Source organism: Myotis lucifugus, unplaced genomic scaffold, assembly GCF_000147115.1.
Source record: "Myotis lucifugus unplaced genomic scaffold, Myoluc2.0 scaffold_329, whole genome shotgun sequence".
NCBI lineage: Eukaryota > Metazoa > Chordata > Mammalia > Chiroptera > Vespertilionidae > Myotis > Myotis lucifugus.
Window position 1 is genome coordinate 570,587 of NW_005871377.1, and position 22,650 is coordinate 593,236.

The following is a 22,650-nucleotide window of genomic DNA, read 5'->3' on the forward strand; positions in this document are numbered from 1 at the left end:
TCCCGGGGGAGGGGGCGCAACCGCCTCCTCTGCTTTGGGGGGTTCTCCACGGACCCGGGTGGGAACGGCGGCCGGCACCGGGCGCCCGGGCGCTGGGCGGGACGCACCCAGGCCTGCGCGGAGGGAGAAAGTGAAGCCGCGGTTGCCACTCCCAGGGACTTGCTGGAATGTGGTTGGAGGGGGTGGGGGTCGCCGGGCGCGCCGCTCCCAATCACAGGAGCAGGAGGCGGGGGAGGAGGAGGCAGCCTCGAGGAAGTGCGAGAATGAAGTTGTGGAGCTGAGATTCCCCTCCGAAGCGCGCAGAGAGCCGAGCGGAGCCCCCCCGGCAGCTGCCCGCCCCTTCGCGGGGAGCCCTCTCGGCGCGGAGCTCCCGGCCCCTGCGCGCGCCGCCCCCCCAGCCTGGTCCAGCCGGAGCCATGGGACCCGAGCCGCGGTGAGGACAATGGAGCTGGCGGCCTGGTACCGCTGGGGGCTCCTCCTCGCCCTCCTGCCCCCCGGAGCCGCGGGCACCCAAGGTGAGTCCGGGGTGGGGTGGGGAGGGCAGGGAGCCGCGACGGGACCCCGCAGCCTGGGACCCCCCCCCCCTCAAACCCCCGGGCAGGCGGGCGGAGGGGGCCGTGCGAGCTCCCGGACCCGAAGTTTCGGACTGTCCAGCTCTCGGCGGGGAGGGGGCCAAAGAAGGGGGTCGGGGGGGCGCAGTTACCCCGCGGCGCCTCTCGCTGCCCCATTCGGGAGACCGGCGCTTTCCAGACTCCGGGATTGCGCCGGGAACTTGTCAGAAAAGTTCCCTGAAATGGTTCAGAAAGTTTCCCTCAAAGGGCGTGTTGCACGGGGCGTGTGTGTGTGCGCGCCTCCTCTCCAGCCCCCTCGAGCCTCTCAAAGCCTCTCCAGTTGGCAGCCTCCGCCTCCGGCCCGGCCTGGGCTGGATTCCTGGGGGTCCCTGCAGCCCTGGCCGCCCGCCCCCCTCCCCTCCCCGCCCCTCCTCGGCCGATTGGGTTTGGTTTCTCCGGCTTCAGGCGCGATCTGGGTGTGGAGGGGGCGGTGGGGAGAGCAGCCTGTCCACCGAGAGCCCGGAGGAGAGGGTGGCCGGTCGGACCGCGGAGTCGCCGGCGCTGGAGCCTGGGCTGGGGCGGGGGGTGGGGGAGGGCGAGACGTGAGTTTTGAATCCGTTTCTTCGAGGCCAGCGCAGGGACGGCGCCCTGTGACTCTTGGAGAGCACGGGTGGGTGTCCTGGTCTGAGGCATAAACGCGAGGGCTACCGGGCGCGTGGTGTGGGGAGGCGCAGGGATGGGGCCAGACGGGCTGTGCAGAGGCTGGGAGTCCTGCCTTCCCTCGTGCTGTGTGCGGGGAAGGGCGATAGGGGAGCACCGTGTCCTGCCCCACTTGTCCCTCTGTCTGCAAGAACGACTGAACCTGGACATAGACTCGGCGCCAGGCCCTACGCATGGTGTTTTGCATGTGTTCCCTCTTTTAAGCCCCAGACCCGTCCCAGGAGAGCAGGCCTGTGGTATGCCCGTCCTCCAGGTGGAAACTGGGCTTAAGGAGGTCGGGCAGTGCGACCCCCAGCACACATTTCCCTGCCCGTCTACCTTGAGCGATGGGGGACCCGCTCCCATCACCCGGTGGAGGGGAGACACAGGAGGGGTTCTGGGAGTGGTGGGTGGTCTTAGCAGGAGTGTCCGGAGAAGGGGTGGTGTCCTCTTGCCTGTTGCCGGAGGGCCCCTCGGTCAGAGCCTTGCTGTGATATCTGAGGGGCCTCTATGCCAGGGTGCTCTTGAGTTGTGTGGTCTGTGTGTGTGTGTGTGTCTGGGCTTTGTGTTGCTAAACACAAGGTCTCTCTTTGCTGACTTGGGGACTTGGTTGAACTCTGCCCTCTCGAGGAAGGTGCTGGGCCAGCGCTGCTGTAAACAGCGCAGGAGGTGGCCCCACGCCTTCTCTCCGGGACAAGGCTCCTCTCCTTGGAGCCCATCCCTCCCTGCCTGTTTCCCAGGCTGGCGTCTTCACCCCTGACCTCCTGCTGGAAAGGGCGAGGCCAGGCTGGGCTGTCAGGCCCAGTGGCTGTCCTCGCCGGGGCCTGTGAGTTGGGCAGGTGGGGAGTGGCTGGGTTGCTGCTGTGCTGGGATCTGGGGGGTCGGTTCTGCAATCAGGGTGCACTGCTGGGTGGTGCAGAGAGAGATGCTGGGCGTGCGGTGCAGGGAAGGGTTAAAATGGTAGCACACCACCCAGCTGCCTCTAGCCACTCCCATTGCATCCCTGGACTGAGGGTAGGAACATGGCGGGGAAGGGGAGATGGGGAAGTCCCAGGACTGGGACCCCTCTTGGAGTTCAGGTTTTGTAAGGTGCAGCAAACACATTCTTTTTTTATCTTGCAGAGCTCATATTTAATCCCTGTATGATTCCCCCAACACTCTCCTTCTTCATTTGACTATACTTAGGGAAAGTAACCTCATTTCAATATTCACAATAAAACAATTGAAAAGAGAGTATCAAATGCAAAAAGAAATTACGTTACATTCCGAACACAGCACTTTTTCTTTTCTTTTGGTGGGAATGGCCCACACTTCTGCTATATGAACTTCCCTTGCCTTCACTTCTCAAAAATGCACAGCTGGCTTCGTCTATGCCGGGTTCTTACCCGTGGACAGTTTCACTCCATCTCTGCAACCACCCTGTGAAGTAGCTGCACGGAGGGGAAAACGGAAGTTCAGGGAGATGAAGCGACTTATCCACGGCTTCCCAGCCACCCAGTAATGTCCAGGGCATTTTTGGCTTCTAATGAGGACAGAGTTGATCAGTCTTATTCTCTTGAACAGGAAGGAGTTGAGCAAAGCCTCAGGGGCAGCCAGGTGGCCAGACTGGGGTAGAGGTGCTACTCTGTTATTTAGGCGAATGACCTTCCTTATCTAGGCCCACCCCAGGTCCCCTCTTGGCTTAGGAGTCATCTTTCCCTGTCCACCTCATGCCTGCCTTCTGCTTGGGCCCGCCCTCCTGGAATGGCAGGGGACTGAGGGCTGGAGTGGGGTGGAGGCCTGTGGGACCTGCAGGGCTGTGGAGAAGGAGACGGCTGCATTAGGAGCAAGAGGGACCAGGGTGAGGCTGGGGCTAGGGGAGCTGGTGTAGGGCCCAGATAGTTATGCCTGTCCCTGGGTAGCTGGAATGATCTGGAAAAAGATGCCCGCCCTCTGCCTTGGAAAGCCCCTCTGGGGTGACACCCCCATCTTTTGCTAGGCCACCTTTCCTGTCTACCCCTGAGAGGAGAGTGGAGGTAGGGGGAAGGGTGTGCTCTCTCTTAAGGAGTAGGAGAGTTATAGCCAATGTTTGTGTTGTCCCAGCTCTGTTTACCAAGCCTTGTCATGTTTACAAACTGCTTTTTGATTCATTTTCTCATTTAACTTCTCTGCAGAAAGGAAGAGCTGTTATTGTTTTATTACTCCCTCCTTATAGCTAAGTTCAGGTCAGTGAATATTCACTGAGGGCCTACTAAGACACAGGCACTGCTGGCCACAGAGATGAACCTGGTTTGGCCTCTACCCTGGAGGCCCAGGATGTGCTCAGGGTCACAGAGTGAGCGGCCCAGCTGGGTTCTGGTCTGGTGACCCTGAGCCCAGGCCCCCTGATATACCCGGTGTGTGGTTGGTGGGTCTCGGGGAGGTGAGCTTTGGGAATGCAGGTAGTGTTCATGGAAACCAAAGGAAGTATTGGCTTTCATGCTGGTATAGAGCAAGAGAAGCAGCTGGCCCTGAAGGCTGGCGGGGAGGAGAGAACCCACTTGAGGACACCCCCAGAACTGGGACCAAACCCTGACCTTTGAAGTCTATTTGGAGGGACAGGTGGGAGGGACTGTGACCAGCCTCTCAGCAGTGGGATGGACACCGTGACCTCAACTGGTCCCTTTTGGTTTGGAGACTCTTGATTGGACTTCATCCACCCATCTGTCCATCATCCATCCATCCATCCATCCATCCACCCATCCGTCCATCATCCATCCATCCATCCATCCATCCATCCATCCATCCATCACCCAGTGCCCACTGTGCGCCCTGCCCTAATTGTGGCTCCTAAGGGGCAGGTGTGCTGGAAACGAAGAGCTCCCCTGTAGGGAACAGGACCTCCCCCTCCCCCAAGAAAATCAGTGGGGGCTGAAGGTGGAGACTGAGGGGTGGGGAGCTGGTGAGGAGATGGGGGAGTAGGAGAGGAGGAAGGGTCCTGGTGGAGGGGAGGGAGGTGGCGGTAAGGGAGGTGTTAGGAAGGCCTTCTGGGCTTTCTGTCAGGTTGGTGTGTGCATGTGGGGATTAGCACACAAGCTTCCAGCTCCCTGGGAGTGGGTCTCAGGGCACCAAGTTTACCACCTATTGCCAACACTTAAAAAGTCTTAATCAGACTCAAATGAGCCACAGACAAATTCACTAGTGGGGTGGGGCTGCTACTCTCTCTGGTCCTGCCCAGCCCAGCGACTCTGCCCTGCCCAGCACCTGTAATGTTTTTCAGTGGCACCGGTGGGATTGGTGTGTATTTACGTTTGTGTGGGGCGTGGAGTTAATCTATGTGTGCAGTTAGGCCTAGTGGAAGAAACGCAGACTCTAAAGGCACACAGACATGAGTTCAAATCCTGCTCCCTACAGGCTTCATCATCTTGGGAGAATAACCCCGGTCGGCCTCAGTTTCCTTCTGTGCAAAATAGAGGTCTCAGTCCCAGCCTCTGCAGGATGTTATGAAGCTCCCCCGGAGTGCCTGCTGAGCACACAGTAGGCCCTCAGTTGATGCAGCTGCCCCCACTGTTCCATTGTTGTTGTTTTCCTATTGCCTGGCTGCCACAGCTGGTGTCCTTTGGAAGCCGCACAGGGCTGCGGGGGGTGGAGACAGCCCCTGCCCCAGCGCTGCTGGTCCCTTTCCCGGGCTTGGGCCAGGGCCTCGGGGTCTGGGCCTGGAGACAGCTGTGACTACAAAGCAGCTGAAGCTGCGGAGGCTGGGGGAGGTCCTGGCAGCGGGCGTTATTTTGGGCCTGGCCTGCCACCCCGCTCCTGTTTCTTTTGGGAGCTTGGGGGGAGGGACCCTGGATTCTATTTCTGGGCTCTCCCCTTCCTCCCTGTTTGCTTCCTTCTCTCTCTGCCCAGAGGGGTGGGAACAGAGAGCACTCTGGAGTTACTAGGAGGCCCAGGAAGCAATGGGGGCAGGGTGGGGCTTGCCCCGCCAGCCTTTCCCCAGCTTTCTGGAGGCCGGGGGTATTATTACCTGCCCCCTCTCAGGATTTGACCTCCAGCTCCAAGTTGATGGGCGAGCGGGAGCCCTGGCGTCAGACCTCGAGGTCAGCCACCTTGCTGTTCCCCTGAATCTGCACGTAGACTGTAGGAAGTGGAGTGGGGACCAGCAGGAATTCCGGGCAGCTCAGGCACCTGTGGGCCTGTGTACCTGGGGGTGCCCTCCACCCACTCCCCCCGGCACGCCCTCCTGGGCAAGACGCACCAGGTGATTCATCTTCTCACCAGAGCAGAAAAACAAGTTCAACTGGACAGTTTCATCTCCCCCCTGCTGGCAGGCATGGTGCCAGCTGCTGCCCCCAGCGCCCCCTCACCAGGGGTGCTTTACCCGTCCTGTGTTTCTGGGCTTCAGGGGCATTTCTGGTTTCAGGGACACCCAGCTGGGGTCCAGGTAGGCCTGGGGGCAGTTCATCGTGATAGTTGGCTGATAGTTGGCACTGGGCAGGCACACAGGGCTGACGTAGTGCTCTTGTGGCAGGAGTTTCGTGGCATAGATTGTGCCAGCTGCTTCTGGAGCCTTGCCCTGAGGAGGTGGCGAGGGTGAGGTACCAGAGGAGGAGCCTTCAGAGCAGGCATCATTCTGGCCCAGGATCTGCAGCCTGGGCCCGGATGCCCACAGATGGGGTCTGATGCTCCTCGTCTCTGCCTGGGGGAATTCTAGAGGTCCCTGCAGTGGCCAGGCCGCTGGTGGTCTCCATGCCCCCGCGATGACTCCAGCTGACCCTCCTTCCCCACCTTCTGGGTGGCCTTGTGGGGGTGGGTATCCCTTGCCAGGAGGCTGGCACGTGGGTGGCATTGGAATGGGCTGGGGAGAATACCCGGAGTTTGTTTGCTTGGGGGAGAGATAGGGGTATCCAGAGGGCTCATGATTCATCGGCACCTCCGTTGGGGGATTTTTTACCCCTTGGCCCTGAGTCGTGGCTTTGGGACAAAGGGAGGCTTTCTTTGCAAACAGCCCCCTGGATTGGGAGGGCAAGCTCCCTAAGGCTTACACAGCAGGGCCCTCGGATGCTCAGAATGGGCTGAGTCAGACGGAGCCCCTCCCCTGACTTCCCTCCTCTTCCCAAACCTGCAAACTTTCTTTTGCTGTTGCAGCTTCTGCAGGTGCAAGGGACATGGGAGGAGGGGTCCTTGTCCAAGGGCATGCCTCTGGGGAGTGAGTGTGGGGGAGGCAGCCGGGTTGGAGCAGCTCCCTGCACGGTGCCCTCTGACCCGCCTCCTCCCTCCTGCCAGTGTGCACCGGCACAGACATGAAGCTGCAGTTCCCAGCCAGTCCTGAGACCCACCTGGACATGCTGCGCCACCTCTACCAGGGCTGTCAGGTGGTGCAGGGTAACCTGGAGCTCACCCACCTGCCTGGCAATGCCAGCCTCTCCTTCCTACAGGTGAGAGCCAGGGGCAACCCAGCCAGTCCCTGCCGCCAGCCGGGCCTAGATTTCCTCGCTAGCGGTTCCTCAACAGGAAGTCCTTTCTGATGTCTAACCCCTCTCCATTCTAGTGCAAGGCCAGTTGATTCCTTCTCTGTAGCGTGGCTGGCCGTGGACATCTCTAGGTGGAATGCATCTGTTCCTTCGCTAAATTCTTTTATTTTTTTAATATATTTCTTTATTGATTTCAGAGAGGAAGGGAGAAGGAGAGAGAGAGAAACATCAATGATGAGAGAGAATCATTGATTGGCTGCCTCCTGCACACCCCACACTGGGGATGGAGCCCGCAACCCAGGCATGTGCCCTTGGCCGGAATCGAACCTGGGACCCTTCAGTCCGCAGGCCGATGCTCTATCCACTGAGCCAAGCCGGCTAGGGCACGCTAAATTCTTTTTAAAAATATATTTTTATTGATTTCAGAGAGGGAGGGAGAGGGAGAGAGAGATAGAAACATCAATGATGAGAGCAAATCATTGATCGGCTGCCTCCTGCACGCCCCACACTGGGAATCCAGCCTGCAACCCGGGCATGTGCCCTTGACCAGGAATCGAACCGTGACCTCTGGGTTCATAGGTCGACACAACCACTGAACCACACTGGCCAGGCCCTTTGCTAAATTCTTGCTCTCTTGCCAGCATGATCACCTCCCCCCGTCTAACTGCCCAGCCACTGTCCCTCTCCCACCCGGAGTAGTGGGAAATGTGGGTTTCAGGGCCAGTTCTGCCACTGACAGACCATGCGAATGTGGTCTAGGTTCTTGTCTGCTCTGGGTCTCAGTTTTCTTACCTGTATATTGGGAGCAATAGGCATGCTCTGACTCCCCCATTTTGTAGATAAAATGGGAAATGTATGTGAAAGGGTCATGAGCAGGAGAGTGGAAACCAGCCTGCTGAGCCTTTTCCATGGTGCCCTGGAGTGGGGTCAGGTATGCAATGCACCGATGGCACCTCGTCCAAGCCTTTCCTTTTATAGATGTAGAAACTGAGATGCAGAGAGGGTGGGGCATCTGCTCCCAGCTCACCGAGTGCTCCCCCACCATCATCTTTCCTGATCTACAGGAATCTGGTTTGGGGAGTGGCCTTGGTTTCCATTTTACACACGAAGAGAGCAGGACCGTTCAGGGGCTAGGGGCCTTGCCCAAGGTCCCCGCGCACTGGGTAACCCCGAGGAGGCCTTGGAGGGGGGTAGTGTTCCAGGACCCAGGCCTGCCTCAACCCCAACCTCCCTTGCGCCCTCCCAGGATATCCAGGAGGTGCAGGGCTACGTGCTCATCGCTCACAGCCAAGTGACACAGGTCCCGCTGCAGAGGCTGCGAATCATCCGAGGCACCCAGCTCTTTGAGGACAACTATGCCCTGGCCGTGCTGGACAACGGAGACAGCGCCACCCCAGGAGGGCTGCGGGAGCTGCAGCTTCGAAGCCTCACAGGTGGTCACCATCACCCTCGACATCGCCTGGTGATGGAGAGCTGGCCAGGGCCGCTGCTAGCCAGGAGGCGTGGGGTGGCTTGGAGCTTGCACCCCCTCAGGATGGGTGCAGGTGGCGCTAGGAAAGGTGTCCTTGTGAAGAATAAAAAAAAGATTTCCCTTCGTCCCGGCAAGTCGCAGCTTGTTCCCGCCCACGCAGCTTGCCAGCGAGGATGCTGGGTGGGTCTTGCCCACTTCTGGGCTGAGAACACGTGTGTGGTGAACAACCTGTGTCACTGTATATGGTAGCCCTGGGGCTGACAGTGGCCCAGACCCTGCGTGCCAGCGGCCCTGCGTGCAATGATTCTATTTCAGTCGGGCCGTGAGCTCGCCAGGGAGCGTTCACGGTGTTCTCACTTCACAGATGAGAAAACAGGTTTACGGAGGATAGGTGACTTGCTCGAGGTTGCGCAGCTAGTGGGTGGTGAGGCGGGGTTTCAGACTCCAGAGTCCCTCTTTTTACAACAAGCACAGAGCAGAGGCGGGAGGAGAAGAGAGAGTCCCTGGGCATCTGCACCCTGACACGGACAACTCCCTCCTCCCGGACCTCATCTGTTTGTGTATGTGGGGGCGACGGGGCGGGGATGGCACTGGTCGGGCTCAAAGATGCTGAGGGTGTCCTCTCTGTTCCCCGGGGGACCTGGGGTGTGTTTCAGAAGCCCGCTCCCCTTTTAGAAGGCCGGGGGCGGGAGCAGAAGCTGACAGACAGATGCCTGGTTGTTGTCCATCCCACAGAGATCCTGAAGGGAGGGGTGTTGATGCAGCGGAACCCACAGCTCTGCCACCAGGACACGGTCCTGTGGAAGGACATCTTCCACAAGAACAACCGGCTGGCCCTCCTGCAGATAGACACCAACCGCTCACGGGCCTGTAAGCCGCTCCTCCCCGCCTGCAGCCTCCTCCTTCTCAGCTCCCCGCCCCCCCAAATCCTGCTTATATCCCCCAACCCTGCACCAACACCACCCACTTCCTCTTTCTTGGTGCCTCCTGCCATCTCTTCATCTCTGTGGCCCTCTGTTCTGTCTCCCTTTGTTTCTTCTTTAATTTTTATTTATTGATTTTTTAAAAAATATTTTTTAAATTTATTTCAGAGAGAGGAAGGGAGAGGGGGAGAGAGAAACATCAATGATGAAAGAGAAGCATCAGTTAACTGCCTCCTGTAAACCCCCCCACTGAGGATCGATCGAGCCTGCAACCCAGGCATGTGCCCTGACCGGGAATCGAACCCGAAACCTTGGCACATTGGAAGCTCTAACCAACTGAGCTCCCTGGCCAGGCTCCCTCTGCTTCTTGATTGTGTCTCTGTTTTTGGAGTCCCCTTGGCTCGCCTGGGTCTCACCCTCACTGTGCATGCTGCCTCCTGCTCTGTCTCACCGTCTCTCTGTTCTCTCTCCAGGCAAACCCTGTTATCCATCCTGCAACCCTTCCCACTGCTGGGGAGAGAGTTCCAAGGACTGTCAGATCTGTGAGTCTCCGGGAGGCATGGAGTCTGGGGGGCCGGGCTGGTGGAATAGAGGTGAAGTGGGGAGGGGCGGGTTACCGGGCCTCAGGTGTGTCCCCTGGGGCAGGGACTCTTCCCCAGAAGGTGCTGCTGGTGGGGGTCTGGTGCCCGGGTGGCCACCCAGCCCTCATCCTGCCCTTTGCCTGACAGTGACTCGAACTCTGTGTGCCAGCGGCTGTGCCCGCTGCAAGGGCTCACTGCCCACCGACTGCTGCCACGAGCAGTGTGCTGCCGGCTGCACGGGCCCCAAGCACTCTGACTGCCTGGTATGTTCCCCCTGGGCCCCACCTTTGGGGGAGCTAGGGAAGGGTCACCCTGCCTGGTCCTGCCCTATTGCCCCTGGCACATCAGGGGAAAGCAGCCCAGTGACCACCAGCTGCCTGTCCCCCCAGGCCTGCCTCCACTTCAACCACAGTGGCATCTGTGAGCTGCACTGCCCAGCCCTGGTCACCTACAACACGGACACCTTTGAGTCCATGCCCAACCCCGAGGGCCGCTACACCTTTGGTGCCAGCTGTGTGACCACCTGTCCCTGTGAGTGCCACGGAGAAGCAGGGTCTCAGGGATGTTGCTGGGGAGGTTGGTTTATGTAAGTGGGAGCCTGTGGGGAGTACTGTCTGCCCCTTGCTTTGGGGAGCTGCCTCGTTCTTCCAACAGCTGTGGGGCAGCAGAGAGAGTAGAAGCTAAGAGCTCAGTCTTGGGAGCCAGAGCACTGACTGGTCATGTGACCCTACTGTGTCTCAGTTTCCTCATCTCTAAAATGGGTACAATAGGAGCCCCAACCTCATAAGGTGGTTATAAAGTTTGAACGAGTTCAAATCCTGGCTCCTCCACTCACTGGCACAATGACCTGGAGTAATTTACGTAAAATCGTGCTTTGGCTTCCCTTTTGGCAAAATGGGGATCTCACCGTGTCTCCCGCTTAGGTTTGTTGTGCGGAGTACACGAGTGGTAAACGCTCAGGCTGGCCGGAGGGGCCTTTCAGTCCTGGTTGCTGTCATTCTTTTTGTGCTGCCCGGGCACGGTGACACTGCTCACGGTGGGGTGTGAGGGGCTGGGGCGCATGGACACAAAATCCTGGTCTCCTCAGACAACTACCTGTCAACGGACGTGGGATCCTGCACCCTGGTCTGTCCCCTGAACAACCAAGAGGTGACAGCTGAGGACGGAACACAGCGGTGTGAGAAGTGCAGCAAGCCCTGTGCCCGAGGTACCCACCGCCTCCCCAACCATGCTGTGGTTCCTGGCCCTCTGCACACCCTGTCTGGCCTCGCCCACTGTCCCCGCTTCCTCAGACCCTCCTGGGACTCAGTCCTTGTCTCCCACTGTCTCTGCCCTGCCCCCCCCCAGATCAGTCCCACAAGCTCCCCCATATCTTGGCAGTGTGGGGAGAGGGCATGTGGCCCTAAGAGGGGACTGTGGACGGGACCCAAGAGTCTGAGTTCCTGGTGCTCCATGTGGGGCTGATCAGTCCCGTTGCCGGGCTGACGTGGCCCATTCACCTGCCCACTCCCACAGTGTGCTATGGGCTGGGCATGGAACACCTGCGGGAGGCGAGGGCAGTCACCAGTGCCAATATCCAGGAGTTTGCCGGCTGCAAGAAGATCTTTGGGAGCCTGGCGTTTCTGCCAGAGAGCTTTAAGGGGTAAGGATACTCCGATTAAGGGCGGGCACAATGGTCGGAGACAGTATCGGGCAGTCACCGATTCCTGAAGACCCAGGAGTGGCAGCATCTGGTGGGGGAGGGGGGAGGCAGGAGCCAGAAGTGGGAGGCCTGGAATTCAGAGAGAGCGGGGACTCCTGGGAGGGGTGTTATTTCCATAAATGACACGTTATCCATGAACGTGCACTTGTGTGGCGGTCAAGCCATCCAGGTCAAGTTACATTCTCCTTGAGTTCATGGCAGCTTTATCTCCTGAGAGTCCCAACCTGGGAATAACACGTATGTGCATCAGTAGGTGAACAAATAGATGATCGTCTGTCCATACAATGAAATTCTCAGCAACAAAAAGAAACACACTGATCACATACATGTTCTCAAGAACATTATCTTAAGGGAAATTAGCCAGACAAGAAAGTCCACACTGTGATTCCCCTTATGTGAGTTCCAGACCGGCCAAACCACCCTGGTGATAGCAGTCAGAACAGCGTTGTCCTGGGGGGCGGGGGGGATGGACGGGGACTGGAAAGTGACAGGAAGGAAATTTCTGGGATGATGGGAATGTTCTGTGTCTTGGTGGAGTCTTGAATGAATGCATTTGTCAAAACTCATCAAATTGCCTAGTAAAAATCTGTGCATTTTATTATATGTGAATTATATTTCAATAAAAAAGAGAAGATTCCTTTCAACACTTCTTCCACCGTTACTGCCCTTTCCAGAGGAGACACTGTTAACGGGGTGTGTGTCTTCTAGACCATTATCTGCACATAGACACACGGAGAAACATAGTTTCAGGTTTTTTTTTTTTTTTTTTTTTTTTTTTTAAATATATTTTATTGATTTTCTACAGAGAGGAAGGGAGAGAGATAGAGAGTTAGAAACATCGATGAGAGAGGAACATCGATCAGCTGCCTCCTGCACACCTCCCACTGGGGATGTGCCCGCAACCCAGGTACATGCCCTTGACCGGAATCGAACCTGGGACCCTTCAGTCCGCAAGCCAACGCCCTATCCACTGAGCCAAACCGGCTTCGGCAAGTTTCAGGTTTTTTAAATTTATCGATTTTTAGACAGAGAGAGAGAGGAAGGGGGAGAGCCAAAGTCAGTATGTTGTTCCGTACATTCATTGGTTGATTCTTGCATGGGGCCTGACGGGATCAAACCCGCAACCCTGGTGTATGGGAACGACGCTAACCCACTGAGCTACCTGGCCAGGGCCAGAAACATCGTTTTGGTAGTTCTGCTGGGGAGGGAGGGCTGGTTTAGGTCAGTGGTCGGCAAACTGCGGCTCGCGAGCCACATGCGGCTCTTTGGCCCCTTGAGTGTGGCTTTTCCACAAAATACCACGTGCGGGCGCGCACGTACAGTGCGATTGAAACTTCGTGGCCCATGCACAGAAGTCGGTATTTTGTGGAAGAGCCACACTCAAGGGGCCAAAGAGCCTGCATGTGGCTCGCGAGCCGGTTTGCCGACCACTGGTTTAGGTAAACGGAGCTGGAGCATACCTTGGGTATTGTCTGCTCCTTCCTTTAGGGAGCTGGTCGTGACGGTTCTGCCTCATTCTTTCGACAGCTATGGAGCAGGTGGCAGCAGCAAAGAGTAGCAGCTAAGGGCCCAGGCCTGGGAGCCAGGCCGCCTGGGTTTGAAACCTGGCTCTACCATTTACTGTGCATGTGACCTCACTGGGCCTTCGCTTCCTCATCTTTAAAATGGGGGCACAAGTAGTTCCAACCTCATGAAGCGGTTATAAAGTGTGAACGAGTTAATATGCATGAGCTCTTAGAACAGTGCCTGGCACACACTGAGTGCGCCTGGGTGTTAGCTTTTTGTCTGTCGTCTGGAGAGATCGGGATTATATTTACCAGCTCCCCGACTTACCGATGGGTGCTTAGGGTGTTTCCAATTTATTTTAAAATATATTTTATTGATTTTTTTACAGAGAGGAAGGGAGAGGGATAGAGAGTTAGAAACATCGATGAGAGAGAAGCATCGATCAGCTGCCTCCTGCACACCCCCTATTGGGGATGTGCCTGCAACCAAGGTACATGCCCTTGACCGGAATCGAGCCTGGGACCCTTCAGTCCCCAGGCCGACGCTCTAGCCACTGAGCCAGACCAGCTAGGGCTGTTTCCAGTTTTTGCTCTGACAAACAGTTCTGCCTTGTACGTGCCTCAGGGGCCAGTGTTCCTCCAGGCCACATTCCTAGAAGTAGAATTTCTAGATCAAAGGATATAAATACTGTTTTGATGGGTCCTGCCAAACTAGGGCCTGGGCTTTGTAGCTCAAGATGGGAACAGCCGGGCTTGAGCAAAGGGTTTAAGTGCGGTTATTAATAGAGGGGAGGGCGGAGAGGAGCGGGGAGAGGGCCGGCCCTGGGGTTGTGCTCGCTCCCTCCGGGCCCTGCCCACTCCTCTCATCTTTCTTCTAGGAACTCCACCTCCAACACTGCCCCCCTGGAGCCTGAGCAGCTCAGAGTGTTTGAGACCTTGGAGGAGATCACAGGTGAGCTCTGCCCCTGCGTCCTGCTCGGAAGGGGCTGGGGGCGCCATCCTGTCCCCGCACCCTAGCCTCCCCCTGTGCCTGCAGGTTACCTGTACATCTCGGCGTGGCCAGACAGCATGCCTGACCTCAGTGTCTTCCAGAACCTGCAAGTGATCCGGGGACGCGTTCTATATGAGTGAGCACCTGGAGGAGGGGGCCGGAGGGGGGCTGGGAGACGCGTGGGCATGTGGGGCGTCCTGCTCCCCAGGGGCTCCGGTGGCAGCCTCTCTATGGGGACAGCAGGTGAGGGCAGCCCTTGCTGACGGGGGAGGGGTCAGTGATGGCTGCCCACCCCGCAGCTGACACTCCTCTCCCACAGCGGCGCCTACTCGCTGACCCTGCAAGGACTGGGCATCCGATGGCTGGGGCTGCGCTCGCTGCGGGAACTGGGCAGTGGGCTGGCCCTCATCCACCGCAACGCCCACCTCTGCTTTGTCCACACGGTGCCCTGGGACCAGCTCTTCCGGAACCCTCACCAGGCCCTGCTCCACAGTGCCAACCGGCCAGAGGATGAGTGTGGTAAGACAGGGAGCCCAGCGCTGCCCGCTCCCCGTCTGCCAGCACGCAGTGCCCGGGGCCCTCCCAGCAGCAACCTGGGACTCGTGCAGACTGCCCGCCCCCGGGGCGCCACCCTTGACACAGCTCTGGCCGGCTTGACCCCTTGGCATGGCTTCTAGCTGAGTCCTGCCTCACTGCCTCGGCATCCCCCTGCCCCCTCCCCCCTTTCCTCTCTCTTCCTGGGACCTCAGAACTCTTCTCTCTCCCTGCATTGCCCAGGCCCTATTCCCACCCAGATCCACCCGCAGCCTCTTCCCCTGCTTCACTTGGGCCTGAGCCTCCCTAAGAGTCCCCTCTGACTCCTTCCTCTCACTGCAGTGGGTGAGGGCCAGGCCTGCTACCCGCTGTGCGCCCACGGGCACTGCTGGGGTCCGGGGCCCACCCAGTGTGTCAACTGCAGCCAGTTCCTTCGGGGCCAGGAGTGCGTGGAGGAGTGCCGAGTACTGCAGGGGTATGCGGGGCGGAGCAGGGGGAGGGCGGAGGGGTGCACGGGGGCTCCTTCCAGACCCCCTCACCCGCCATCCCCTCTCACAGGCTCCCCAGGGAGTACGTGAAGGATAGGTACTGTCTGCCTTGCCACCCCGAGTGCCAGCCCCAGAATGGCTCAGCGACCTGCTTAGGATCGGTGAGGTGCTGGTGGGCTCAGAGCTGGGTGGAGGGAAGCAACGGTGGGTTGGGGCAGATTGCCAGGGACCCGGCCAAGTCTGGTAAGACATCTGTGGAGAGAGCCCTGAGCTCAGACCTGAACAGCGGGAGGGTGGAACAGCAGGAGGGTGGAACAGCAGGAGGGTGGAAGGAGACTCTATGCTGCGGACTGTGAGTTGTGTGATGGACCCTGAGACCCTCCAGACTGTGCAGAGATCCCAGGGAAGCCTGCGTTCTTTTTAAAATATTTTTATTGACTTCAGAGAGGAAGGGAAAGGGAGAGAGAGAAACATCAATGATGAGAGAGAATCATTCATCGGCCGCTTCCTGCACGTCCTGCCCTGGGGATCGAGCCCACAACCCGGGCATGTGCCCTGACTGGCAATCGAACTATGACCTCCAGGTTCACAGGGTCGGCGCTCAACCACTGAGCCACGCTGGCTGGGCGGAAGCCTGTGTTTTGGCTGTGACTGTGCCAAGGCGGTTGGATAGACTTGTGGGCTTAGGCATCAGACTGCCTGGATTCAAGTGCAGGGCCTCCTTCAACCTCATGTGTAAAGCGAGTGTCACATGGTGCCTGTTTCCTTAGGGGACAGGAAGAACTGACGTAACATAGGGTTTGCACCGGCCTGAGCACGGGAAAGGCTTTCTGCATGTTCATGACTATTACTACTTGCTGTTAGACCTTCGCAATGAGCTCCCTCCCTTGGCTTCCAGTTCTTCATCCGAAGCCCCCAGCTCAGGGATCAAGCTTTGAAGCGGGGGTGGGGAGGGAGGTGAGGAGGGAGGTGAGGGCGGGCGGGCCTGGATGGAGAGCAGGGGCAGTAGACACAGCAGGTGTAGGCTGTCCCAGGAGCAGCGTGAAAAGTGCTGCTGAGTGGCTGTCGGAGGCTCGAAGGGGGCGCAGGCGCCTCACCCTACACCCAGCCCCTCACAGACCTTCCTGCCTTCCCAGGAGGCCGACCAGTGTGTGGCCTGCGCCCACTACAAGGACTCTCCCTTCTGTGTGGCCCGGTGCCCCAGTGGCGTGAAGCCTGACCTCTCCTTCATGCCCATCTGGAAGTTCCCCGACGAGGAGGGCACGTGCCAGCCATGCCCCATCAACTGCACCCACTCGTGAGTCTGCGGGCCCTTTTCTGCTAAAGGCGGGCTTTGTCCCAGGAGCCTCTGCGGCATTACAAAAGGGGACGGCTCTGCGCTGCTAAAATCTGAGGCTTAATTTTCACCTCCTTTTTGTCTGATCCCAAAAGTAACAGGTTAACATTTTTTTTAATATATATTTTTATTGATTTTTTACAGAGAAGAAGGGAGAGGGATAGAGAGTTAGAAACATCGATGAGAGAGATCGACCAGCTGCCTCCTGCACGCCCCCCAGTGGGGATGTGCCCGCAACCAAGGTACAAGCTCTTGACGGGAATCGAACCTGGGACCCTTGAGTCCACAGGCCGACGCTCTATCCACTGAGCCAAACCGGTTCGGCTAACATTTTTTATTGAAACATAAAATATAAACTAGTGTTGCTAGCAGTTCTGTCCCCACTGTTTATCAGTTATAGTGTTTTGCCCTAGTTTTTATCTGTGCACATGCTTACATATATATTATTCTAACATGTTATACTCTCCAGTTGTTTTTATCTGTGCATTCTAACGTGTATTATTACAACATGTTACATATATGTATGTATAGTACTGTTCTCCAGTTGTTTTTATCTGTATTCTAACTTATTTTTATGAAAAAAATTATAAATATATTTTCATTGATTTCAGAGAGGAAGGGAGAGGGGAGAGAGAAGTAGAAACACCAATGATGAGAGAAAATCATTGATTGGCTGCCTCCTGCATCAACCCGAGCATGTGCCCTTGAGTAGAATCGAACCCAGGATCCTTCAGTCCCCAGGCCGAGGCTCTATCCACTGAGCCAAACCAGCTAGGCAGTGGTTCTCAACCTTCCTAATGCCGCGACCCTTTAATACAGTGCCTCATGTTGTGGTGACCCCCAATTTCATTGTTGCAAATTGAACATAATTAAAGCATAGTGATTAATCACAAAAACAATATGTAATTATATATGTGTTTTCCGATGGTCTTAGGCAACCCCTTGTGAAAGGGTCGTTCAACCCCCAAAGGGGTCGCGACCCACAGGTTGAGAACCGCTGAGCTAGGGCCTTTATTTTCCCCCACCAAAATGGTTTCGTAGACCATACATCATGCGTATTGTTTGCAAATAGCTTTTTTTCTTTAAAAAAAAAAAAATATATATATTTTTAAATATTTTTATTGATTTTTTACAGAGAGGAAGGGAGAGGGATAGTTAGAAACATCGATCAGCTGCCTCCTGCACACCCCCACTGGGGATGTGCCTGCAACCAAGGTACATGCCCTTGACTGGAATCGAACCTGGGACCCTTCAGTCCGCAGGTCGATGCTCTATCCACTGAGCCAAACCGGTTAGGGCTTTAAAATATATTTTATTGATTTTTTACAGAGAGGAAGGGAGAGGGATAGAGAGCTAGAAACATCGATGAGCGAGAAACATTGATCAGCTGCCTCCTGCACACCCCCTACTGGGCATGTGCCACAACCAAGGTACATGCCCTTGACCGGAATCGAACCTGGGACCCTTCAGTCCGCAGGCCGACGCTTCATCCCCTGAGCCAAACCAGCTAGGGCGCAAATGGCTTTTTTTTCACTTGACAGGATCTTGCAGTGTTTTTTCATGTCCTAACATGGTGATCTACCCTATTCTTTTTTTTTTTTTCCCCCAAAGTTGTCTTTAATTACACATGAAATACGTGGATGCATCCTTGTGACAAACATTTTCAGCAATTCAGAAGTATAAACACTGCAAAGCGCACCTGCCCTTTCGATCCCTGCCCCTGCTCCCCCCTCCCTGGGGAGAACCTCCGGATTCACTGGGGTGTGTGCCTCCTGCAGGCTTCCCTCCGCACATTCACATACACATGCTGGGCTGCGTCATAGAAGATTGCTGTTGTTATAGGTCAGAAATGCCCAGGAAACGGCAATTTCAACTCACATGTAACCAGTGTGGGTTTGTGTGTGTGCCCTTTTCATTGTGAAGGGGATCAGACTTGGGATACTGTTCTGCACTTTGCCCCCCACCCCCACCCCCACTTCGTGTGCCCTGGAAGGCCTTTCTTGTGAGTGCGCATGGATCCACCTCCTCCTTTTGTGAACTGCTCAAGCGATCGCGTGGATGTGGTATTATTTAACCATGTCCCCGTTTGAGGGATATTGATTAGGCTTCTTTATTTTTAAATTTTTATTTATTGATTGTTTTTTAGAGAGAGAGAGAAACATCGATGTTGTTGCTCCACCGAGTTACGCATGCACTGGTTGCTTCCTGCATGTGCCCCGATGGGAATAAAACCCACAACCTTGGTGTCTCGGGAGACACTCTGAACAACCGAGCTACCCGGCCAGGGCCTTTTATTTTCATTTTTTGGAAGTTTATTGCACGGGAGCTCCCTGTACAAGTGAACATCTTTAGGGCACACCCTGAGAGGGGGGCTGCTGCGTCACAGACGTTCCTGCACAGGTGCCGCCGACTGTCCTGCAGAAGTGGGGCCGGTTCGCTGCCCTGGCCTTCTTTCAGGGAGGGGATGGCTGGGCTTTGGGACTCGGTGCTCCTTTGGGGGCCCCCACAGGACACACCGCAGGGAGGGGCAGGAGGACGGGGGCAGGGGGCTCCCCGGCTGGACGGGACTCCCTTGTGGGGTGATAGGAAGATCACTGATGACCTTGAGCCCAGTTTCTGCCATTGTCCAACGGGGATCACCAGGCAGCCACACCTCCCTCCGGGGTTGCTGGGCGGCGGGAGGGAGCCCAGGAGGTGGTGCCCAGCTTTGTTCACAGGCCTCTCTCTCCTGCAGCTGCGTGGACCTGGATGAGAAGGGCTGCCCCGCCGAGCAGAGAGCCAGGTCAGCGTGGTCCCCAGGACATGCCCCTGGCTGCTCCCCCGTCCCCCACCGGCCCCTGGGTGGTCACTGCTGAACGAAGGAGGGGGCGGGGCACCTCCTGACATGACACAGGTCCCTTTCCTGCCCACTCTTCCACTGTGGGTCCTCCTTCCAATTCGTTTCAACAAGTGGCTGGAGGACCTGCTCAGGATGCTTGTGGCCTGGGGAACAGGAAAAGATGGCACAGGTTCCCAGTATCTCCCACCCTCGAGTAGCTAGATGTCTTGTAAGGGACCCTGGGACTCCAGGCAGATGGAGAAGAGGGTGCAGCTGCAGCCCTGAGGGAGAGGAGGGGGTGGAGGCAGGCTTCAAGAAGGAGGTGGCATTTGAGCCAGGTCTTGAAAGAGGGGCAGGTAGGTCACTTGCCTTAGGGGGAAAGCAGCTTAAGTGGCTTCCTGGGGAAGGGTCGGAAAAACCTAGGCTGTGCTTCCTGGAAGGTCCTGGCGTGCGTGGTGCTCTGTTAGTCAGCACAGAGGAGGGATCAGGGTGAGTCTGAGTCAGGCTCAGGCTGGATCTGGAGGGCATGGGGCCTCCCTCACCAGCAGGCCACAGGGTTGGACTGGGCTTCTGGGCAGTGGGGAGCTGGGCAAAGGGCTTTGGGGAGAAAAAGATTGGCGTATGTCCTAGGCAATCATTTGTCTAGGAAGCAAGCGTTCACTAGAGTCTGCAATGCGCCAGCCCCTGGCTAAGCAGGGGAGGGGCAAGGAGGACACTCAATGCCCAGGAGTGCCAGCGGTTCCAGGCCGAGTCTGAAGGGTGATCCCACAGAGAAGGGGTGGTCCGGGCAGAAGTAGCAGCATGTGCAGAGGTTGGGAGGCGTGGAAAACCATGACCTGTGGGTGAAAAGTTTGGCTAGAACATCAGAATCACTGGGTGCACATTCCTGGGCCCCACCCCATTCCCACAGCCAGACTCTGGGGGTGGGGCTCCAGACCTGTGCATTTTAACAAGCTCCTTGGTGGTTTTTGTCAGGAAGTTTGAGAATCCTGGGCTAAGCCAGGGGTAAGAGCATAGACAATGTGGGGATGTGCGTGGTGAGAGCTTTGAATACCCAGCAAGGAGTTTGGACTTGATCCTGGAGGCAGTAGGGAGCCAAGGGAGGTTTTAAAACAGGGAAGAGTGGGTAGAAGTCTGTGGGTCACCCTTCCAAAGTCCCTTTCCAAACACCAGTGACCTTCCTGCGCCTCCATGGGGCCCATTCAGCCCTGCTCCCCAAGACTGCTCCCCAACCCCTGACCTTGGCCCCTGTCTGCAGCCCTGTGACGTCCATCATTGCTGCTGTGGTGGGCATTCTGCTGGTCATGGTCGTGGGGGTAGTCCTCGGCATCCTAATCAGGAGAAGGCGGCAGAAGATCCGGAAGTACACGATGCGGAGGCTGCTGCAGGAAACGGAGGTGAGGGCCTCCCTACCTGCTTGGGGTCTGCGGCCCAGCCCTCCAGGCACTGACGCAGGCGCACCCTGTCCCCACAGCTGGTGGAGCCGCTGACGCCTAGCGGGGCGATGCCCAACCAGGCTCAGATGCGGATCCTCAAAGAGACGGAGCTGAGGAAGGTGAAGGTGCTCGGATCCGGAGCTTTTGGCACCGTCTACAAGGTCAGGGGTGGGGCCAAAGTTGGGGTGGGCGGTCCCAGAGGGTGCATTGGGGTGTGACCAAGGGTTCTGTGGGGGAAGGCGGCCCTGAGCTGGGGGCGGTGATGTTTGGTAGGGCAGTTATAGAGGCTGGAACGGGGGAAAGGGATGGGTGAGTGGGGCTAGATAATGAGGCTCTTGGTAAATTGTGAGGTTGGCCCAGGGGTGGGGAAACACAGGAATGACCTTCTTGGGCCGGCCGTTTCCTGCTCACGTTCCCCGCTCTCTGCCCAGGGCATCTGGATCCCCGATGGGGAGAACGTGAAGATCCCAGTGGCCATCAAAGTGTTGAGGGAAAACACATCTCCCAAAGCCAACAAAGAAATCTTGGATGTAAGTCCCTCCACCCTCCCCAGCCGGGAGCACAGGAGGGCCCCTGGTTGCAGGTCTGGCTCTGAGCTCCCTCTCCCCTGGGATTTAAGGAGACACCTGCGTTATCCCCAAACCTGGACTCTTCACCTCCCCATCCTGTGGGCTGTGGTTCTGGTTGGTGTCAGATGGGGTCGGGTCCAGTGGGGGTCCCCAGTCACACCTTGGCCCTCAGGAGGGGCGCGTGGTGGTTGGGGTTCGTGGTCTCCCACACCCCCTCAGTGTGCCCCCTTGCCCCCAGGAAGCATATGTGATGGCTGGTGTGGGCTCCCCTTATGTGTCGCGCCTCCTGGGCATCTGCTTGACCTCCACGGTGCAGCTGGTGACACAGCTCATGCCCTACGGCTGCCTCCTGGACCACGTCCGCGAACACCGCGGGCGCCTGGGCTCCCAGGACCTGCTGAACTGGTGTGTGCAGATTGCCAAGGTACGCACCCAGGGGTCTGGGCGCCATGGGTGCCCCTGAGAGCAAGCCTGCCCCCACGCAGGGTGGGGATGGGGAGGTTTCCTGGGGGAGAGTGACTAGAGCCTGATTAACAAGGATGCCTCCCATCCCAGGGAATGAGCTACCTGGAGGAAGTGCGGCTTGTGCACAGGGACCTGGCTGCCCGGAACGTACTGGTCAAGAGTCCCAACCACGTCAAGATCACAGACTTTGGGCTGGCTCGGCTGCTGGACATCGACGAGACGGAGTACCATGCAGATGGGGGCAAGGTGGAGTGGGGTCTGGGCCTGGGAGCACTCTGAGAATCCCCCCCACCCCCAACACACCTAGTTCAGGACTTCTCTTCCCTCTCAGGTGCCCATCAAGTGGATGGCGCTGGAGTCCATTCTCCGCCGACGGTTCACCCACCAGAGTGATGTGTGGAGCTACGGTGCGTGGGGGGCAGCACTGGGCGGGGTGGACGAGGAGCCATGGTCCTGTCCATGGTGGGATGTTGGTGAAAGGATGAGAATGAACGGAGACTCCTCAGCATCAATGTGGGTTGGAAGGGAGGACTGCAGTGCTTCAACCTGCTAGGGTCTGTGCACGTCCCAGGGGTTGGGGAAGGACTAGAGGGAGCTCCTGCCCTCTGCCAACCCATCCCTCCCCTCCTTCCCCCAGGTGCCAGGCTCCTGGACAGAGCCTCTGGGACGCAGACGCTAACGCTCCTCCTGTTGCCCGTCTCATCCTGTCTCTGCCCTAGGTGTGACTGTGTGGGAGCTGATGACTTTTGGGGCCAAACCTTACGATGGGATCCCAGCCCGGGAGATCCCTGACCTGCTGGAGAAGGGGGAGCGGCTGCCCCAGCCGCCCATCTGCACCATCGATGTCTACATGATCATGGTCAAATGTGCGTGGTGAGCTGTGCTGGCTGCTTGGAGGCGGGTGGGAGGTTCTGGGTGGAGGGTCTACAGGGAACATGGAAGGGGGCCAAGCCAGAATGCATGTGACCCAGAGGCCCCGCATGGTACCAGGAACCTCCACAGGGTCTCGCTTCCCTTTCACATACCAGTCCAGGGACGCTCCAGGGGACCAGCTAGAAAGCGACTTAGATGCAAAATCAAAAGGGCAAACTTACCGAGATTCTCAAAGCTTCTGGTACCTCGTCTCTACCACCTGAGAGCTTTGGACTGGAA

General features: G+C 57.4%; 1 protein-coding gene across 1 annotated transcript in view; it reads left to right on the plus strand.

Annotated features, from left to right (window-relative positions):
* Positions 1-240: 240 nt before the first annotated feature.
* Positions 241-22,650, plus strand: part of ERBB2 (erb-b2 receptor tyrosine kinase 2) — a 24,780-nt gene continuing 2,370 nt past the window's right edge. The window contains exons 1-23 of the mRNA XM_023764365.1: positions 241-515; positions 6,492-6,643; positions 7,926-8,112; positions 8,886-9,020; positions 9,547-9,615; positions 9,802-9,917; positions 10,044-10,185; positions 10,742-10,861; positions 11,170-11,296; positions 13,740-13,813; positions 13,898-13,988; positions 14,172-14,371; positions 14,729-14,861; positions 14,945-15,035; positions 16,011-16,171; positions 18,945-18,992; positions 20,287-20,425; positions 20,503-20,625; positions 20,896-20,994; positions 21,272-21,457; positions 21,589-21,744; positions 21,830-21,905; positions 22,218-22,371. Coding sequence (XP_023620133.1) covers positions 443-515; positions 6,492-6,643; positions 7,926-8,112; positions 8,886-9,020; positions 9,547-9,615; positions 9,802-9,917; positions 10,044-10,185; positions 10,742-10,861; positions 11,170-11,296; positions 13,740-13,813; positions 13,898-13,988; positions 14,172-14,371; positions 14,729-14,861; positions 14,945-15,035; positions 16,011-16,171; positions 18,945-18,992; positions 20,287-20,425; positions 20,503-20,625; positions 20,896-20,994; positions 21,272-21,457; positions 21,589-21,744; positions 21,830-21,905; positions 22,218-22,371 — 2,852 coding nt within the window. The 5' untranslated portion in view covers positions 241-442. The remainder of the gene's footprint in view (positions 516-6,491; positions 6,644-7,925; positions 8,113-8,885; positions 9,021-9,546; positions 9,616-9,801; positions 9,918-10,043; positions 10,186-10,741; positions 10,862-11,169; positions 11,297-13,739; positions 13,814-13,897; positions 13,989-14,171; positions 14,372-14,728; positions 14,862-14,944; positions 15,036-16,010; positions 16,172-18,944; positions 18,993-20,286; positions 20,426-20,502; positions 20,626-20,895; positions 20,995-21,271; positions 21,458-21,588; positions 21,745-21,829; positions 21,906-22,217; positions 22,372-22,650) is intronic.